We start from the raw sequence: 21,473 nt of genomic DNA on the forward strand, positions 1-21,473 counted from the left end.
AGAAGGTCGTTTATTTTAACATAGCATGTGTAATAGGGAGAGAAAGAGTAGGGCTGGGGTAACAGGAGGATAGTAAATTAAGTAGCTCATTAAGGTAGAAGTAGGTTCACTGTAGGAAGGAGTGGAAAGGAGCGTAGGTAGGGGTTGTAGGAATTGTGGGTAGGGATTGTATGGATTGTAGGTAGGGATTATAAGAATTGTAGGTAGGGATTATACGAAATTGTGGGTAAGAATGGTAGGGATTATAGGTTGGGATTAGAATTGTAGGAATTGTGGGTAAGAATGATAGGGATTATAGGTTGGGATTGTGGGTAAGAATGGTGGAAATTATAGGTTGGGATTGTGGGTAAGAATTGTAGGTTAGAATTGTAGGAATTGTGGGTAAGAATGATAGGGATTATAGGTTGGAATTGTGGGTAAGAATGGTGGGGATTATAGGTTGGGATTGTGGGTGGGAATTGTAGGGATTATAGGTTGGGATTGTGGGTAGGAATTGTAGGTTAGAATTGTAAGAAATTGTGGGTTAGAATGGTAGGGATTATAGGTTGGGATTGTAGGAATTGTCCGTGGGGTTTGTAGGTTCGGATTGTATGAATTGTGGATAGGGTTTGTAGATTGGGATTGTGGGTAGAGATCGTAGGAATTGTAGGTAGGGATTGTAGGAATTGTTTGTAGGAATGGTATGGATTGTAGGAATTGTGGGTGGAGATTGTAGGGATTGTAGGTGGGGATTGTAAGAATTGTGCATAGGGATTGTAGGAATGGTGCAAAGGATTATTTGTAGGATTTTGTAGTTAGGTATGTTATGCATTATATGCAGGGATTGCATGAATTGTAGTTAGGACTGCTAGGGATTCATGTAGAAGGAGTGATAGGGAATGAAGGTAGGACTTGGAGGTACAATCTGTTGATGTTGCAGCTAGAAGAGGTGACAATTTTAGGCAGAAGTTGATGGTTGAGATTATAGGAATTGTAATTTGGAATTATACGGATTATTGCAGGGGTTATATGTAGGACTCTAGGTAGGAATTGTAGGTAGGAATCATGGGTATTGTAGGTAAATATTTTGGGTAGAAAGAGCGGTAGGAATTATTGAAATTAAGCATAATAAGCATGAATTGTTGGTGGGAATTGTAGGAAAGTTAGGTGGAAGTGGTAGGACCTGATGAAGTTTATACAAAATGTAGGTAGGAATGGTAGGACTATTAGGTGGGAATTGTAGGAATAAATGTTATGGCCTTCATGAAGTGTGGGTAGGAATTTAATTTGGGAACTACTAAATGTAGTTTTTTGGGGGGCTGTATACACACATACATGTATGTATACACAGTCCTTTGAAAAAAGTATTTGCCTCCTTCCCAGTATGTATTGTATGATTCCTCCTACCAGCTTGGCTTTCCTCCAGCCATTTCATTTAAGTCCTGCTTATCTCTGGTTAAAGAGTGTGTTGTTTCACAGGCGTCCTTTGAACCTGCGTGGAACATGTTGCTGTGAAAGTGCCCTCATGCCATAACTCTAGTTACATGTCAGATCATTTGTTTAGACCAGGCTGTAGCGTTCCCTGAGAGCTCCTCTGTGGCACCAGTGGCAGTGTTTTGGAGAGAGAGAGAAACATGGTGGAAGACGGTTTGTTTTCCTGAGACAGACAATGGGAGGGGTGGCTTTATTTTCCACTCCGGTTTCCTCAGTACAGTGGTGTGTTAGACGTTCACAGAGCTGTATTCAGATGGAGGGTAGAGGGAAAGAATGTGATTATTCCTGGAGGGTCAGAACACAGAGTGTTTTTACTGAAAAGACGTTACACCTAGCTGCGATAAACAGAGTTATTTGGTGTGATGTAATTGGGGGGGTGCTGCGGCTTTTAAGGAGACAAATTTGGCACTCCAAATGGAGTATTTCTTTTTTTTTTTTTAATGGTTTGAGAAAACACCCTCATGTTGCTCAGTTTTATTTAAGAGTGGGTAATTAGGTACAATGACCATGTTGTCCTGACATTATCCCCTAAGCCTGATATTATCCAAGTCCAAATGGATGGTTTTGAAGCAGGTAAAGTGGTCCTAAGTAGTGCAGAAATTATAGAGCAGAGGGAGGTGGGTCTCTGTAAGACGTTCAGTCACTGAGGCTTTGTGTCCTGCCAAAAACAAATCACCTTGAACAACGTGTCTCTTGTGTCTGTGTTTACTCCGGGTGCTTAATACCAGATACAGCAGATGAAAAATAAAACGGCACAAAATTCAGACATGGACAACATCTTCACTCTTTTGGGGTCCTTTTCATACTAAAGTCGAACTTGTGTAAAAGTGTCCATAACAAAAGGTTATCAAAACATTATTGAACATGAAGTGAAGGATCAATGATGAATTGTCTAGTTGAAGTAGTGTTTCAAATAAAAATCAGATCAGATTTACAGAAACTCCCCAACATACAAATGAGTTCGGTTCCGAGAGCTCGTTCGTAAGTCCAGTTTGTTCACAAGTCCAACAAACATTGCAAGGGCTGTACCAAAAGTGGACGTAACTCTTATTTTATTATTATCATTTTTTAATAACTGACATGGGTTCTTCTTCCTCTATGCAACGACACCACTCAACTGTGGCCATGCATTTGCACCTGAATGTTTTTTGGTAAATCCCCTTTGTCACAGTTGACGGTCTCTCACAACGCTACAGAGTGTTTACGGAGACCTTTGACGAGTGCAGTGTGTACAGATGGATGAAGGAGTTTAAACACTGGAAAGATTCATATCTTAGCAACTGAAAATATCTTGAATATAGTCAAATTTATCCACGGGTTCCTAAAATAAGATTACAACAAAACAAATGTAAGACCATATTGTAAGACCATATTGTAAGATCATATTGTAAGCTTATTTCTAATCAAATTTTACTACAATTTTAAGCGAAAAACATTCTGCTCTATTGTAAGAAAATTTTGCTAGTTTTTAGGAATTTAATTCTTGAAAGAAGAAAGTTTTCAAGACATTTATGCTTAAAATTCTAGTAAAATTTGACCAGAAATAATGTCAAAATGATTCTCGTTGAGCTAAAGTCCTTAGCTTGTTAAACATCTTTGACATTTTTAAATGGTTTGTAAATGATCAGTCCGGGTTTGTTCGGGTTACTGGCTTTGTGTAAGTAAACCTGTCCAGTTTGTTCTTTATTTACAAGAACACCATCGTTTTAAAACACACGCCTCCATGTTTAAACCAAAATAAAAACCTGCCATCATGTGCCAGGGCTCCTGTTTTGACAATACCACATCAACCCCTTCTTTAGCATCTCTACGTCATGCTGCTGTTTCTGGAAATACATGCGCGAGTATAGCTCCAGACGTTGTAGGTCAGCTAGTTTTCTACATTCATTTCTTAGCATTGAAGACATACAATATGATATGATATAATACGATACAATATAATCCAATCCAATACAATGTAGATAACCAGAATGCGAAATTAATATTCAGGATTTTCAGCTCGGATGTTTTCAGTATAACGACAGTTCTGTCTTTCGTTCAACATCGATTGTGGCAACATGCAACAACTTGCCGAATTTGCTGAAAGTGCAGAAGTTTCACTTTAACCACGAGTTTGAGATTCTTGTACAGACTGATAGGATTGCAAGGTGGCACAATATACTTTTAATGCTAAGTTAAAAAATATATATATTTGTTTATTTTTTTGGATGAACAAAAAAAGCGTCCGTCCTGGGAATTTTTACCCGAAATATTTGTTACTTCTGACTAAATTGCGTTCTTATTAGTTTTTTTTTTATTATTAAATTTTAATAAACCATTGTTGTTGTTTTTTTAAACAGCATACTAGTCGAATCCTAGTTGGCGTATGTTGTATCAGGTGGACCCTGGTGAATCCCATTCCTAGTACCTGTAGTAGTATATGTTAGCTATGTGATTATTTCTGGGTTGACAACAGCAGCTAGATTTTCTATATTTAGAAAAAATCAAACAAACACGTAACTACCATGTTGCACTACACTATAACAGCTGCTTACCGTTTACAGTTATCAATAATGATATCCATTATAGCTACAATATAGTACTAATGATTGTGCAATACACTTCCTATACTATAAGCCACCCCCAGAAGTTTAGTAGCTTACGATATGGCAGCTATAATTGTTATTTTGTGTGTTTTTATGTTATTTTATTTTGTTAGGAGTTATAGTGAAGTAACAATATTTTAGTGAATAGTAGCATGGTGCTATAGTGTAGCTATTTTTTCCAGTATAGTAGCCGTATTAGTGGAAGCTTTGTGGTATTTCTGGATGCCGTATATTATAGTAACTGTACTACACAATATAAACTATAGTAGGTTACTACAGTATGGCGGCTAAAGTGGTAACACTAGCGGATAAGTAGGTTTGGTAGTGTAGTGCAGTAGGTTATTTTGAATAGAGTAATTGTAGTACATAACTAACCATGTATAGTATAGTGCTATATGGTAGTAGTTACGTCCAAGTTATTTTTGATATAGTAACAGGATAACATTGCATGAGCAAGTGCTATATGGTATGTATATGTTTATTTCTAAGTTATTTATTATACGGAAACTATACTTTATACGTATCTCTAATAGCACAGTGCTATGTAGTTATCTCTGGGTTATTTTAAGTATAGTATCTGTTGAATCTATTAACTCTAGTTATAGTGTTGTAGTGAAGAGACATAAAGTGTGTGTATGATTATTTCTAGGTTATTTCCGGTATAGTAACTGTAGAACATGATTAACTGCAGAAATGTGATACTATATTCCAGCTGTACTGGTTATTTCTGTGTCATAGCTAATAATAGTAACTGGAGCGCATGAGTAACTGTAGGCTGTATGTTAGCTGTGTAGTTATTTCTAAATAGAATAAATGATTATACCCACTTTTATGATTTTATATATAATATATATGCTTTTGACTTGTTTAAATTCAGATTCCTTGCTATGTTGCACTGTAGCTCTCCAGTACCTGACCTTTGGTACTAGTACATACAGTATTACATATAGGAGGTATTATATTTTGCACTGAATAGCAGGCTTTCAGTCTATGTCATGCTCCTGTCACTTACTTGCATTTTGCATTCTGAAGAAGCAGTTTTGCAGCAGAACACGTCTGGTGCACGTTTCATCCTGCTACTTTTATTTTTTTTTGTTCTACGTGCATACCCCCAGAGTATGTGTGAACAAGTGTGTGCTGCTTCCTTTCTGGTCCTGTCAGTACGTTAACCACAAGAACACTGCTGGTGTCATCTTTAACATTTAAAAAAAAGAATTTCCTTCATTATGTGCATCTTGTATTGTCTTCGTATAGTACCTGTATAGTAGCTGTAGTAAAAGAGAAGGGTGGTACTACCTGGGAAATACAGATCGTCTTGACAGTAGTGCATTTTAAATGTTTTTTTTTTTTTCTTCTTCTTCTATTTAAATGTGACAGTAAAAGCAGTAAAAAACAGCTGTGTGTCCATAAGAAAACCACTTTTTTTTGCTAGGGAGAATAAAGACTGGACTTTGGAGCGATGGAAAGAATGAGTCCAGATTGGGTCGATCCCGGAGCGATGGGCGTGTCAGGGTAAGAAGGGGAACGCATGAAGCGACGCACCCATCATGCATTGTGTCCACTGTACAAACCCCCGGAGGCAGTGTTATGATCGGGAGGTACCTGGCAGGTTATGGGCCAATAAAATGAAGTCAGCTGACCAGATTATCACATGTATAGAGTTATTCTTTCTTCCCTGATGGTGCGACCATATTCCAGTGTGACGTAAAGGTTCTGCGAGCACGAGGAGTCATTTACATCATATCTGAATTAATTGGCCACCGTGTAATCAAACCTAAAGGCAGTCAAACAAAGTCTGCATTGTTGATTCATTTCTTTATTTCTGGCACGGCAGGGTTATATAATGGTACCTTTTATGAGAATGTTACCCTGTAACTATTTCTGTAGTACAAAGTCTACTGAAGTAATCTATGGAATCGTAGGTTTATACGGTTATATATTGATTTTAATAGTTCCTAGTTTTAATTTTTATAGTTTTGTATTGTTACTCATTATTTTGTCTCGTCTTGATTAGTTTCATTTCTAAACAGAAACTGTATTAACTACTGTACTACAAGTAGGCTGGTACTATCCTGTATGAGGGTTATATTACTAATATTTATGATATTATTGTAATTACTATTACTAAAAGTAACTGGTACGTTGACGTATTTCCCAAGGCTCGGAGAGCGATCGCTCCTGTTCGTCTCGGACACTCTCCTGTTCGTTCTTTGGCTCACCACAGTAAATTCCTCAACTACTGTATATTTTCTTCGCCACGTCATGTGAGTCATGTGGGATTTTCAGCCACACCTCCCACGGTGAGGCGTTCCGGCTGGATCAGAAAGGGTGACTCCTGACTCGACAGCATAAATCAATTACAGGCCACCGACCGAAGTGTTTATGGCTGTGCATTGTGTGCAGCTCAGCGCTGTTGCTTAAACACTTGCATAATGGCAACCTGCTGGGTAAATTACCCCTTCGGTGCGTGTGTGTGTGTGTGTGTGTGTGATCGCCTTTTAGATTTCGCAGTAAAGCCCTTCCAGTCTGAAATTCTGAAATTACACCCTATACGCCTAAATGTCTATATAATAAATTTCAAATGAACGTTCATTTCAAGTGTCTCTTATTTTCGACACGCAAATCCCTCCGTCAGTTTACTAAACCTAACCTAAGCCATAGGTTGTGAAACGCAGCAAGCAACCACACACACACACACACACACACACACACACATACATACATGCTCCCCGATGCCTTGTTGCATGCTGCAGCATGTGTGTGTTAGGGTGTGCAGCTGTGATCTAACTTAGCGTATAGAACTGGATACATTATCTCACACAGTGCCGATTTAAAAAAAAGAAAAACAGCTTCCTGTGACTTTTTCTATTTTGAGACCGGTAGAGAGGGATGGAGCTCATGTAAACAATGCGTCAGCAGTCTTCGTAAGGTTACCCGTTGCCCAGATCCTGCCTCACACACTACAAGCAGGTTAATCTGGCTCGAGTCTCTTTCTCTTAGAAGGTCACTGCTCTGGAATTATGGGTCTTTTTTTTTTTTTTTTTTTACAGCAAAGTGCAAAGAAAAGGGAAAAGGCTTAAGGGAAAGGCTGTACAGGAGCGCATTACTGTGGCGGTGCTCAATATCTGTTCCTTAATTACATGCCCAAATCTGGTACTTGCTTCCTCTTAATCGGATTAAAAAACTTTTTTTAAAGAAAATTTAACTTGACTATGTGGCCGAAAGTATGTGGACACCCGAGCGTCACGCCACCATAATGTGCTTCTTCACCAAACTGCTGTTGTATGTAATGTCTTTTTATGCTGTAGCATTATGATTCCCTTTTACTGGAACCTAACCTGCATGAAATGATCACTCTGCACAAACCAAAAAAAGCTCCATGAAGACGTGGTTTGAAGCTGTCGAGCGTCCTGCAAAGAACCCTGACTGAGCACTTTTGGAATAAACTGAAGCCTTAATGCTCTTGTTATGCTTTAAAATCTAGTGGAAAGCCTTCCCAAAAGAGTGGAGCTCATAATAAGAGCAAAGAAGGATTATATAGTGCCTGGCCAAAAAAAAAGAGTGGAGCTCATAATAAGAGCAAAGAAGGATTATATAGTGCCTGGCCAAAAAAAAAAACAACAATAATAAACCATCGTACCAAAGATTTTGGAAAATTATTGACTTGGGTAATATCAAATAATCAAAAACAACAGTAGAACTTATAGCTATAATTGATGGTGAAAGTAAGAACATTTCCACATGCAGAAAGCAAAGAGAACTTGAGGGATTGGAAATAATAAACAACTGGATTGCCTTAAGAAACCCACTTGTCAATGTGGCTAATTGGGGGAAAAAGGCTTTAGTTTGCTATTGAGCCTGTGGAGCAATGGAAAAAGGTCATGTGGTCTGATGAGTCCAGATTGACCCTGTTCCATCATGCCTAGTGCCTACTGGAGGCAGTGCTGTGATCTATTGCTTTTACTGTTCCTCTTGATGGCACAGCCATATCCCACCATGACGATGCCAGGATTTATTTGGCTCAAATTGTGAAAAGAGTGCTTCAGAGAGCATGAGACGTCATCTTCACACATGGATTGGCCAGCACAGAGTGCAAACCCTCACCCCATTGAGAACCTTTGGGATGTGCTGAAAAAGATGTTACGCAACGGGCCGACTATCCCATCATCAATACAAGATCTTGGAAAAAAATTGATGGACAGACATACTGTGAATGTTGTGGCATTGCATAAGCTTCTCGAAACGATGTCATGGTCCATGGTCAAAGTCCAATGAAAAATTAAAGGGTGTGCCTTTTTTTTTTTTTTTTTTTTTGCAGGGAGTGTACAATCAGCATTGCTTTCTGATACAGTTTCGCACTGGCGCCAGTTAACACGGAGAAAAAATATCACCCGCGCTATTGAGCACCTGTTTCCTGCACCACTAACCCACTTCCTCCTGGTCATAATAAACCCTGATTAAGTGGCCTAATCGGTCTGATCATCAGCAGACTCGGTCTAAACAGACTCTGCTTGTCTGAAGTGGTCATTATATTTATACTTCACTATTTGATAAATTAATTCCCCCCATGTTCGGGATCTGTCAAAACCTCTAATAAGAAGGAGGCGAAATCGATAGCTGGTGTTGTTTAGATCCGATTATTTTTCGGGAGGTCAAAGCTGGAACTCCTGCCCAGTTGGATACCACTCATAATTCTCATCCTAAAATATCTTGTTTGTTTCTCTCATGTACCCCTCATGGGATGTCCGCAATAAAAAGGATCGCCTCGCGGGATTGTAAAAATGGATTCTGTTTCCGCGGTGTTAACATAGCATTAGCAAATCCTCCACACACTCCTCACAGAGGAAAAAGGGCTGAAATTCTTCTCAAATACTTGGAGAGTCAACACTAATCAATGATATTTAAAGCAGTCGGCTGTTTTAACCGTCCAGTTTGGTATTGAAGCCTCATGGTTTTTAACGGTTCACTTCAGTATTAGACGAAGGGACTCAGTGGAAGTGCACAACCCCCTCATTAAGAAAAAGAATTCCTCAAATGTCAGTGGAAAGGTGAGAGCTTACTGTACCACTAACGGCACTTCTGTTGAAGCTCCTGTGATTTCCTGTTCGGTCCTGCTGGTCCACATTTATTAGGAGCATTATTTTTGCAAACCAGTGCAATAGTAAGTACTGGATTGGACCAGTTAATGTCCAATACTATATTGGACCACAGTGATGGGCATAGAGGCCACACCTTCTTATTATAAATAACAGTCACAGGGTCTAATCAATTCAGATACAGTGAAACCTTGGATTACGAGCATAATTCGTTCCGGAAGCGGGCTCGTATTCCAAAACTCTCGTAAAAACCAAATTTTTAATTTTCCCATAAGAAATAATCTTCTTTGTCTTTCGGCTGTTCCCTTTCAGGGGTCGCCACAGCGGATCATCTGCCTCCATCTAACCCTATCCTCTGCATCCTCTTCTCTCACACCAACTCACTTCATGTCCTCTCTCATTGCATCCATAAATCTCCTCTTTGGTCTTCCTCTAGACCTCCTGCCTGGCAGTTCAAACCTCAGCATCCTTCTACCGATATGTTCACCATCTCTCCTCTAAACATGTCCAAACCACCTCAATCTGGCCTCTCTGACTTTATCTCCAAAACATCTAACATCTTGTCTCTCTAATGAACTCATTCTTGATCCTATCCATCCTTGTCACTTTCAAGGAGAACCTTAACATCTTCAGCTCTGCTATCTCCAACTCTGCCTCCTGTCTTTTCTTCAGTGCCACTGTCTCTAAGCTATAGAGCATTGCTGGTCTCACCACTGTCCTGTACACCTTTTCTTATTAAGAAATAATGGAAACTCAAATTATTCGTTCCACAGCCCAAAAAAGCAAATGCATAAAAATGATTAAAACAAAATAAAAAGTTAAAATAAAACAAATTAACCTGCACTTTACCTTTTAAAAAAAGTAAAAAAAATAAATAAAAATCCAGACAGATAAGTGTTTCCGTTTAAGTGTTTCACGCTGTGTTTGTCCCGGCACGGTGTCATCCCATACCTCCTTCAATGGGACTGACTAACTCAGAGGCCACGCCTCCTCGAGTGGGGCTGACTAACTCAGAGGCCACGCCTCCTTGAGTGTGGCTGACTAACTCAGAGGCCACGCCTCCTTGAGTGTGGCTGACTAACTCAGAGGCCACGCCTCCTTGAGTGGGGCTGACTAACTCAGAGGCCACGCCTCCTTGAGTGTGGCTGACTAACTCAGAGGCCACGCCTCACTTTTGATGTCTAGACACTTGAGATCATCTCTTTAAACCAAGCGTTCTTGTTTTTAAAAGTAGCTCTGAGTCAGCGTTTATGATAAAAGCAGCGCTTCCAGCATTATTCCTCTGTGGAGTTTCCCTGCTGAATCCCCCAGTCCTTTGTTTTTCATTTTTACTTTCATAATTCTTATTTAGAATAATAAGAATCATTATAATCATAATAATTATGATTATAATAGATAATATATATAGCCAGGTATTTTCCCTCGACAGAATAGGGATTGTTTAGTTGCTGAACCAGCAGGAAACGTTTGAGCCTGAGCAGAGCCAGGTGCTCTCGGGACAAGATCTATGGTTCAAACACAGTTTCATTTTTTTTGCTTGTGTGCTTTAATATCTGATTAATGTCTGCTGGAGTTCAGGAGGCAGTTGTGAAGGAAGTACAGTTCCACATGAAGTACTGAATATTATTCGAAGGTCACTATGTGAAGAATTTAAAACAGGTTTGGGTGAATTCTGGATCATTATAAAATTTTGTTATTTTGAAAAAAAAAATTATATTAATGTAGGCTAACAGATGATTTGCACATGTTTTGAAAAACGTATCGTTTTATATCTACTTCCGAGTAGGTCACACACACAACGCCATGCCATCATCTCCGCAGTGTGTTCATTATATCTTGATAAAATATGTGACGGTACACTTCTCTGCGATATCATAAATCTTTTGTGCAAAATTCTTTTGCCTTTTATGTTTATTGCCACACTATTATTTACACTTTATGCTTCATTTTTGCATTAGTATAAACAAACGTATGATTTGTTTTGCTATTCTGTGATAAATATACTGTATATTAATTGTATTTTGTACGGTATATTGTAAAGTATTTAAGCGTTTTTATAAATGGATGGTATTTTATGAAGAAAAAAAAAAACAACTAAAATTAATAAGGTAAATAATTGTGATTTTAAACACAGCATTAATGTTTCGCCGGTTGTTTTCTAGCAGACTCGTATATAATAGTGAATACGGTAAATACGGTGTATCAGATTTGTGTATTTTTGGATTCATGGTATGATGATTTTTTTATGTTGTGCATCATGTTTTAATAAAGCTTTAAATTGCAGCATTAATTCTAACAAAGATAGAAATGTCATATTTAAAAAATATTTAATTGCAAAAAATCTACATTTGAAATTTTAAATTATAATTTTTTTTTATATATATATATATTATGTGCTTGTTCTGGTGCTGCACATTTACTCGCATTTAAAATGAGTAAAAAAAAAAATTACGAAATTGCAATTATTTAATCGCAAAAGACTGCTATTTATTAAATGTAATATATGCATATTCTGGAATTAATCTAGTAATTTAATTTATTTCTTTATTTTTAATAATTTTGAGTTGATAAATAAATATTAGCAAACATCCTCTTAATGAGATCATTTGTTTAATTATTTGCCGATGGCTTAAATGATTATGTTTAAATACAAAAGTTTCAAAGACTTGGACATTTTGCTGTTCGTTCAGCTGATTAGAGAAATCACATCTCACATCTCTGGTGTGTTCAGTCCCTTCCCGCGTCCTGACTGTCCCCTCGATCTTCTGGTCTGTTTCAGAGCTGTCCCAGGCCCAGCGCAAGTTCGCTCAGTGTCTGGGCGAGTTCCAGTTCGAGTACATCGGAGACGCGAAGACTGATGATGAAAAGTGCATTGGTGAGAGATGTTAAACACTTTGCGTTGCTGTTGATTTGCATTGATTCGCTCATTTGTTTTTGTGCTGCTGCTTAAACGACAGTGATGTTGTTTCAGTTAATTCGACTGATTTGCAAAACTACAAGGTTAAAATCAGTAAAATAAATATATAAATATATATATATAAATGCTTAACTTTTGGACATTTTAATATTTTATACCTTTTATAAATGTTTATCTTTTTCTCTTTTGTATTCTTAACTCAAATCATCTTGCTTTTCATACGTAGAATTTTTTTCTTGTTTTTTTCCTTTTTTATTTTTTTTTCCTCCTGGTTTTTTGTACCTTAAATAGTTTTTCTTTAATTCTTGCCTTTCTTTTTTCTGCCTGTCATTTTATATACATTTAGATTTTTCTTGTTTTTTTGTGTTTTTCTTTCTTTTTTTCTGTTTTTAATACCTTGAGTTCTACATTTTTTTTTTTGCCTTTACTATTTTTTAAATTTTTTTCCTTTTTCTTTTTTTCTTTCTTTCCCCTTTTCTTTTATCTTGTCTTTCTTTCTTTCTTTCTTTCTTTTTCTTTCTTTCCTTTATATGAATTTTCTTTCTTTTTCTTTTTCTTTTATATCTCATTTCTTTCTTTCTTTCATTCTTTCTTTCTTTCTTTGAATAATTAAACCTGTAATTATTAATCGTACTTTAGTGTTGATGTGTCAGGATAATTTGTAACACGTCACGGATGAACCGCTTCAGGTGAGTGTTGCTGAAGTCACAGAGCAGGAGTTGTGGGTTTACTGACAACAACAACAACAACAACAACAACAAGGCTATGAGGAGAAAACCTCTAAGCTGTTTTTAAGATTTTCTTGTTTGTCTGTGCGTGTGTGTGCGTGTGTGTGTGTGTGTTGCAGATGAGTCTTTACAAGAGTTTTCCGCCTTCCTCAGGAACTTGGAGGACCAGAGGGAGCTGATGGTAGGTGTGCCCACACACACACACACACACACACACACACACACACACACACACAGAGCTCGTATTGTTTTGCGTGGCAACAAACCACTGCCTTGTTTTTTCCTTGTGCTTCAAATGATTACCGTAGTGCAAAGATATTATTTTCATGCATATATTCCTTCATACACAAGACAAGCGCACGAGCCACTACAATAGCTCGGTTCGATAAGTATTCACTCCCTTTACTAAACCTCCCCCTTAAACCCTCTCGGAGTTAACCAGTTGCCTTCAGGGTCACTTAGTCACTGATTATTGGTCAGCATCTTTGTGGAATTCCATCATTTGATAATATGGCACATAAGATAATAGTGATATGGAGGATTTACAAAATACACACACAGTCTAGCAAAATCAGTTTGTCCATTAAAACTAGATAACGTGTGAGAGCCATGCGAGAACTCAGGATTCAGATCTGGGTGTATAAACTTAAGAAATTAGGAAATTTCCGACTGCATTTATGTTGCATGATGTGTTGTTTGGATCAGGGAAAACCTCCAGCTCTTTGGAGACAACAGAACCCGACCCAACTCTAGATTATAATGTGTCCTAAGGCGAGTGAAGTTGGACGTGGTTTTTTGTGCATTTCCAGTGAGAAGGGCGACTCCAGTGCAAGCCTCAGATGACCAGTTACTCTATGCCACACACACACACACACACACACACACACACACACACACGCACGCACGCACGCACGCACACACACAGACGTTCGTGGCCACAGTGAGTTTTCCACAGGAAATGGTTGTTTTGTTCTGCTGGTGGTTATTGGCTGCGTGCTGGGGTAATTCTCTAACGAAATCAGGCTTCAGTTCAAATCACATCCTCATCATCTTCAGCATTTAACATTTGTTCAGGTTAATCACCTTTAAAAGAAATGACCATTTTAATGTTTATTATAGATCAGTGGTCAGTGTGACAAATTCTCAGACTGTCCACTAGGGGCAGATTCTCATGAGGCAAATACTGTTTATGGCAGAGAATGAATGAATGGATTATTTTAATTTGATATTTATTAATAACAATGAACCTATAACATTTTTTAAGATTATAAGTTGAAAGTCAAATGTATTTTAAATGCATTTTTAACACAACACAGTCGACCAAAGTCGTAAAACGGCTGCAAACATAGAAACACACATAAAAACACACCATCAAAAAAATAAATAATAATAAAATCTAAGTAAAACAAACAACAATAGGAAGTCCAAACTTATTGCATAAAATAATCGAATAAAACAATAATAAATAAAAAGCTTTTTTCATGCAAATACACTATACAATATCATGTTCTTCCATCCTTCTGTCTTGCATTTATTTGTTCTTTTTTTCTCTTTTTTTTCTTTTTTGCCTGCTTGCTTTTTCATTTCAGTTTATATTTATTGCTTTTATATTTCATTTTACATATTCCTTCTTACTTACTTTTGCTTATTTTCATTTTTGCATTATTTCATTTGTCCTATTTCACTGATTTCTTTCTTTCTTTCCTTCTTTCTTCTTCTTAATTGCATGGTTACTTTTATGTTTCATCTTTTCTTTTTTTCTTGCTTTGCTTTTTTCCCCTTATTTTTACATTTTTTTATTTCTTTCTTCTTATTTGTTACATGTTTTTCTTTTTGTTTATACAGTGGAACCTCGGATTGCGAGTAATGTGGTTTGCGAGTGTTCCGCAAGACGAGACAAGATTTGTAAGAAATTTTTACTTGAAAAACAAGAATAAAGTCTTGGTTTATGAGTACAGAGTATCATGTATCACGATGTTTTTCTCTCTCTTGCGCTGCGGAATTGTGGGTAATTGTCTCCCCTGCTGGGTCTTAGTGCGCGTCTCTCACTGGTATAATCAACGTCCGTGCACGCGTTTGTGTTTGTATGTGTGTGTGTACAGCGCGAGTGTAATGTTTATTATAACTTTTCATTTATATTTAATTTCTTTCCTGATATCTTTTTTTTATTTGTTGTTTGCTTGTTTTTGTTGTTTTTATTTAATTGATTTCTTGCATTTGCATTTATTAATTATTTAACTTTCTTGATACATTGACTAATCAATATTTACATAAAAACATGAATAGAGCATCTGATAATGAATTATTCTAGAATTTTTTTTATTGGTTTTATACTGTTTATTATTTTGGAAACAAATAGCAGATTGTTTATGTCACACTGGTGAGTTTCCACAGTCACTTGTGTAATGGCTCTGGTTTATACAGAAAGCCAAGTTTTATGGCTCTGTACTTCTTTATAACCCTCATTAAGTGTGTGTGTGTGTGTGTGTGTGTGTGTGTGTGTGTGTGTGTGTGTGTGTTCTGGATTTATATTACCGAGGACTGTGTTGGATTTGCATTAGAGTTTGGGATTTGTAAAACTTCATGATCATGTGCTGGTGGCTGAATGTGTCGTTCTGGTGTTCAGTAAGCACAGTAAAGCCTGCGTCGGCCCTGCCCAAAACTAAACTCACACCAGCTGGATTGTTTTGAAGACAGATCCGGGGCCTCCACCCAATCACAACACTGCAGAGGGCTGATGTCATGCAGTACGGTGGAGCAGCAGAGCTCAGGCAGGGTGTGCAGGCTGGGACATGCTGAGACAGAAAGAGACAGAAAAAGAAAATGGATCATGGGTGAAAAAAAAGACTAATAAAAAGTTATAGTTATAGGCATACAACGACCAAGGTCAACATTTGGGCAAAATGTGTTCCCTTTATATATCTTTTTTGTTTTTTTTTGCTTTGTACAGTTTGATGTTGGTCTTGTGAGCACTAAATACGCTACGATATCTTTGTAATATCTTACTAGTCCTATTTGTTATCAAGATATTCACTGTGTGTAATGATTGAGAGATTATAAATGGACATGTCTACACATTCTAAAGAAGCTGTTGACATAAAAAAAAAAACGTGCTTTGTAGCGTACGCTTTTAAAAAGAAGTCTCGGGCTGAGCTTGAGCTGAGACTTATTTGTTTTGTGCAAATTATTATTTGATACATACAAAACCATGCACAGTCTGATACGCAGTGAAATGCTTACACAACTGTAAGTGACCTTGAAAAGAAAAAAAAAGAAAGTAAGGAGGCATAAATGCTAATAGGAAAGAATAAAAGATATAAAATCTACTATAATTTGTTGCAATGAAATAAAATGAAGTGTAAAGTAGAAATATGTAAAAATGTAAATCTTTAAAAAAAAAATGTAAGACTGTAAAAATAAACTGTATATAGAACGTGCTGGCAATGAGCCGTGGTGATATTGTCCATCGTCAAAGTGCAGTAGTGCAAAAGTAGTCATTTTGTATGTCAACATACAACCAGAATGTGTAAACCACAATGTGCAACCATAAACCAGAATGTGCAAAAATAAATCATAGAAATCGTTGAGCTTAATAGCAAGGTTTGCGATTTTTATGCTAACTGCATCAAGAATTTAGCTTAAACCTTGTTGCCTCTGTTAGAACAGTTCATCCATGGGGAGTTGAACCCTATTAAGATGCCAGAATAAGATTTTCTGTGTCTGCATAACATTGGTTTAAATTGTAAACATGTTTATATTTTGGAAACTAAAACCAAAGTTAATATTGTGGGTTGGGACAAACTGTAATGATTGCAGGAATGAGTGGTGATCGTCACAACTTTACAGGATAGATCAAGAGAATGGGATTGATCAAACATCTGGGGTAGCAGGTGGGATTGGTCAGTAACATCTGCAGAAATGGACAGTATTGATCAAGAGATTGGTTGTGTGTCTTTAAGAGCAGGCAGTAATGGAGGAGGATTGGTCGACAGAATCTGCAAGACAGGATTGATCAGAATGTCTGCTGGAGCAAGTGGGATTAGTCTAGAATGTCTGTAGGAGTGGACAGGATTAAACAAATGTGTCCAGGGACAGACGGGAGTGGTCAAATATGCGCACTAGGAGTAAGTGATATTTGTCAAGGGTGTCTGTGGGATTGGAAAGGATTGGTCAAAAATGTTTTCTAGGAGAAAGGGGAATTGGCCAAAAGTGTCTCCGGTTCCAAAAGAATGGAACTCGTTGTTCATGTGGGATTGATCAAAAGTGTGTCCAGGATAGCACAGGATTGTCTAAGAGTGTCTACAGGAGTAGACAGGTTTGGTCAGGATTGTTCACGACTACCCGTGGGAGCATTTGGGATTGGGTAACAGTGTCTGCAAGAGAATGTGGGATTGGCCAAGAGTGCCTGTGTGAGGGTATGGGATTAGTCAAGAGTATCTACAGGACTGGCAAACCATGTCTGCAAGAGAATGTGAGATTGGTCAAGAGTGTCTGATCAAAGGTGTCTGCAGGATTGGCCAGGATTGTCTAATTGTGTTGGCAAAGAAGGATAAGGCAAGATTATACGCAGAATGTACTTAACGATTATTCATGAGTGTCCACAGGGATCCGCATGAGTGGATGGTGTTAGTCTAGACCAGGGGTCTGAAACCTTAAACACTCAAAGAGCCATTTAAAGTTGTTTCCCACAGAAAAGTAAACACCGGGACCCACAAAACCCCTTTAACATCTAAAATGATGATAACACAAGATATATTGTTTTTTTGTTTACCTTCACACTATGTATAAAAAAACTATCCTGTGCATCCTGATTACTTTCCAATAAACTACTCAAACCCTGCCTCGTGCCCTAAGCCTCTTGGGATAGGCTCCAGTCCCCCCGCGACCCTGAATACAGGATAAAGCGGTATAGACGATGAGTATGTAAAATACTTAACGTATATTTTGGGTCCTCCTCAAAATGTCCACCAAAAATGCTGTTTGCTTCTGTGTGCCATCATCCTTTCATCGCGTAGCATGCAGTCATCTGTCAATCTGAGTAAAACCGGGGAGCTCAATAGATCGCGTGGACAGGATTGTTCGCATTTGTTGGCAAGAACAAGTGGAGAGTGTCTGTGCAGAGGATTGTCCAAGAGGGTCTAGAGGAGTAGGTGGGATTGGTCACGAGTGTCCGCATGAGATGATGGGATTAGTCAGAGGTATCTTCAGGAAAATACAAGCTTGGTCAAAGTGACTGCAGAAGCAGATGGATTATTTAAGAGTGTCTGCCGAAGTGGACTTGATTGGCCAACAGTTGAAACAATGTTTGGCTGTTTGTCAGGTGTGTTCGTAAGAGCAAGTGGGACTGGTGAAGATTACGTGCAGGAGTTTGTACTTGATTAATGCAGTTCAGCAGTTGTGTGTCTCTTTTGGTCCAAGGCGGATTTGGATGTGGATGGGAGCCAAATTAAATGTTTGTCAAGAATGCAGATTTGTTTCCTTTTATGTAAATTTGGAGGGAAAAGTCTTCTCGATGCATTCTAGGAAATGTTAAAAGTATGGGGATGCATTTTGATTTCCTGCCAAGAACATAATCAAAACTCAAGGACAGCCGATATAATCCACTTGTGGGAAGATATTTTGCATGTCAGCATACATAAGTTATTGGAGGAACATCTTTGACACTGAGTGTCAAATCGGTCGTAAGACACACAAGTCCAGAACGTAATGCATCACGGGTGTAACACATGTCGTCTTCAACAGATGGCGAACATCACCGAGACACTGATGAAGCCCTTAGAGAAGTTTCGGAAGGAACAGCTGGGTTCAGCCAAGGTACTCGATTCAGTTCCTTTCCTTGTCTTTACATCAACAACGTTGTCATCACAAGGTTAAAAATAGCACGTTTGAACCTTTTTATTTATTCTTTTTTTTTTTTCGGTCTGTTTTTAGGCAGAGAGGAAGAAATACGAGAAGGAAACCGAGAAGTATTACACGGGTTTGGAGAAACTGTTAAACATGTCAGCGAAGAAGAAGGAGCCGCAGCTGCAAGAGGTACGTGCATCATCTCCTGACAAGCACAAGATCTACCATATGAGCACAAGACCCACGTAGCCTGTGTTTATGTAAAGACTTGAAAATGTTTCAAGGGATCATGATGCACTGGGAGTTTATTTAAACATGAGCTGGGGATGATGGTGGCTGTGGTTTCTGATTGGCCTTCAGTTTCGGACATTAGAGGGACTTTTGGGGACGTACTGTGGACAGAGGTGTAAGTTGAAGCTGTAACTGTGTGTGTGTGTAAGAATACTGACACATGGTGTTAGAGCAGCCTGACTCGACCGCTGCACACTCGCTGTTTTTTTTTTTTTTTTTTTTTTTCACCTCCTACACACTTCTGGCCTGTTGTGGCATTCTGTCCAGTCTCTCTCTCTCTCTCTCACTTACTAACTCTGTCTCTTTCTCTCACTTTCTCTTACTGTCCGTCTCTGTTTCTGTCCTTTTCTTTTCCTGTCTCTTTTTCACACTTGCGCTCTCTCTTTCTCACACTTGCTCTCTCTCTCTCAGTTCAGGTCACAAGGGCTTTAATGGCAGTAATGGTGACGAAAAAAAAAAATACATTGTTGCCAAAACGATTCTAAAAACATTGACTACATTATAAACAACATCTGTCTGAGTTTATAAACAAGTACAAAGATTATAAACATATTAAGTATGAAAGAATAACATAGTAGGTTAACCATAAAAAAAGAACAAAAACAACAACGAAACCCACCAATATTAACAACAATAACAACAACTGGCATAATAACAACAATAATTGGCATAAGAATATATTAAAAAAACATATATACATGTATGTACATAATAATAATAATAATAATAATAATAATAATAATAATAATCTCCATTTTTTTGTCTCTCTCTCGGTCTCTCATACTCCCTGTCTCTTTGTCTTCCTCTCTAGTTTTGATTCTCTCTCTCTTTTTGTCCATGTTGCTCTCTGTCTCTTCCTCTCTGTCTCTCTTTCTCTCTGTTCATCTCTCTGTCACTTTCTATGTCTCTCCTTCTTTTTATGTATGTCTCTACCTCTGCATCGCACTCTCTCTGCACTAGTTTGTGTCTCTCTTTATACCCATCGATAACTCTGACTCACCTCTGCCTTTTAAACTATCTCTCTCTCTCTCACCCTCATTTTTTTGTTTCTATTTTCGAAACCTTACACATTCTCTCTCTCTCTCTCTCTCTCTCTCTCTCTCTCACACACTCTCTTTCTTTCATCTAAACATTACATAAATGAGAAGGTGTTAACACATTGGTTCCGTCAATGTGTCAATGATAGAAGCATGAAAAATAAGAAAATAGAAATTAAACATTGATATTGTGCCATCCTCATCAGTTATAAAAAATCAACTTTTTTTCCGTCCCTCTTTCTCTCTGTCTATCTCTGTCTCTCCCTCTCTCTCAGGCGGATGTGGCAGTGGAGACGATGAGGCAGCACTTTCAGGAGGAGTCTTTGGAGTATGTGTGCAAGCTGCAGGAAATCCAGGAGAGGAAGAAGTTCGAGTGTGTCGAGCCTGTGAGCGCGCACCTCCTCACACCTCACCCCGGATCAGCGTCGCCGTGTCTGCTCGTGCACTTCTCGCGTTGACCCTTATTTACCTCCTAAGAAGGACATTTCACAAAGCGCGTCATACTGTAGATCTCGTCATGCTGTTGCCATGACGATTCACATCCAATGACAGATGAGGATTGTGTCCCTGTTACCGATAATAATCATGCTTACATATACCTTGACATCAGCTTATAGCAATATATTACTGTTAGATAGTAACTAGTAATAATGGCTTATTACTTTTATTAGCTGCTAACACGTAGCCAATTCACAAGAATTTCATTAGAACAGTTCAGGAATGTGGGAAAGGCCCCCAGAGATCCCTGTAACACATTCAGTAATGTTTGACTTGATAGTATTGAGTTGCGATAAGTAATTATTTATAGCCGTATGTCTCCCAGAAGGTGACAGATTCCCTTAGAGTCTGGTTCCTCTCATTGTTTCTGTGTCAGGGAGGTTTTCCTCACCACTCTCACCTCTGACTCACTGATTGGGGTTAAACCTAAATGTGTATCAGGATTTGTGTAATGCTGCACATTTCCACTTTTGAATTAAAAAGAATGAAAATATTTTTCTTAGATCTCAGCCAACATTTGTAACGCTGCCAGCGAGTCATAATGAAAACGACCTGTTGAGGAATAATGTGTCACTTCTTTTTTTTTTATCATCAGGTGCATTTATAAGAGATAAAAAGATTAAAAAATATATATAAAAAACTTACCTGAAGGGATGGGAGCCACCAGTCTCCGCTCAATACGATAACATCACGATACCTACTGTAGGAACAGATTTGATTTCAGATTCGATAATTTATAAAGGCTTACTTTATAAAATCCTAATTCGCTATTAATTTATTCAGGTTTTTTTTTACAATTTTATGACGTTGAACATTAAAAAAGCTGTCGTAACTTAAAAGTTTGTTACTTTAGCTTTATTCAACAACTTCACATCCAAATTGAACATTGAAAATGTGTTGAAAATTTAGCTCATTCCTTATAGCATCAGTTTTCCGACTTAAAAACCAAGCTCCGCGATATAAATTAATTTCAAGAGGCGGCACAGTTAGCACAGTCCAAAAGA

General features: G+C 38.0%; 1 protein-coding gene across 1 annotated transcript in view; it reads left to right on the forward strand.

Moving 5' to 3' along the window:
* Nucleotides 1-21,473, forward strand: part of arhgap10 (Rho GTPase activating protein 10) — a 117,355-nt gene that overhangs the window by 24,777 nt on the left and 71,105 nt on the right. Inside the window, exons 2-6 of the mRNA XM_053501761.1 lie at nt 11,934-12,029; nt 12,919-12,980; nt 18,542-18,613; nt 18,731-18,832; nt 20,247-20,357. Coding sequence (XP_053357736.1) covers nt 11,934-12,029; nt 12,919-12,980; nt 18,542-18,613; nt 18,731-18,832; nt 20,247-20,357 — 443 coding nt within the window. The remainder of the gene's footprint in view (nt 1-11,933; nt 12,030-12,918; nt 12,981-18,541; nt 18,614-18,730; nt 18,833-20,246; nt 20,358-21,473) is intronic.

The sequence above is a fragment of the Clarias gariepinus genome, chromosome 8, assembly GCF_024256425.1.
Source record: "Clarias gariepinus isolate MV-2021 ecotype Netherlands chromosome 8, CGAR_prim_01v2, whole genome shotgun sequence".
Classification (NCBI taxonomy): Eukaryota; Metazoa; Chordata; class Actinopteri; order Siluriformes; family Clariidae; genus Clarias; species Clarias gariepinus.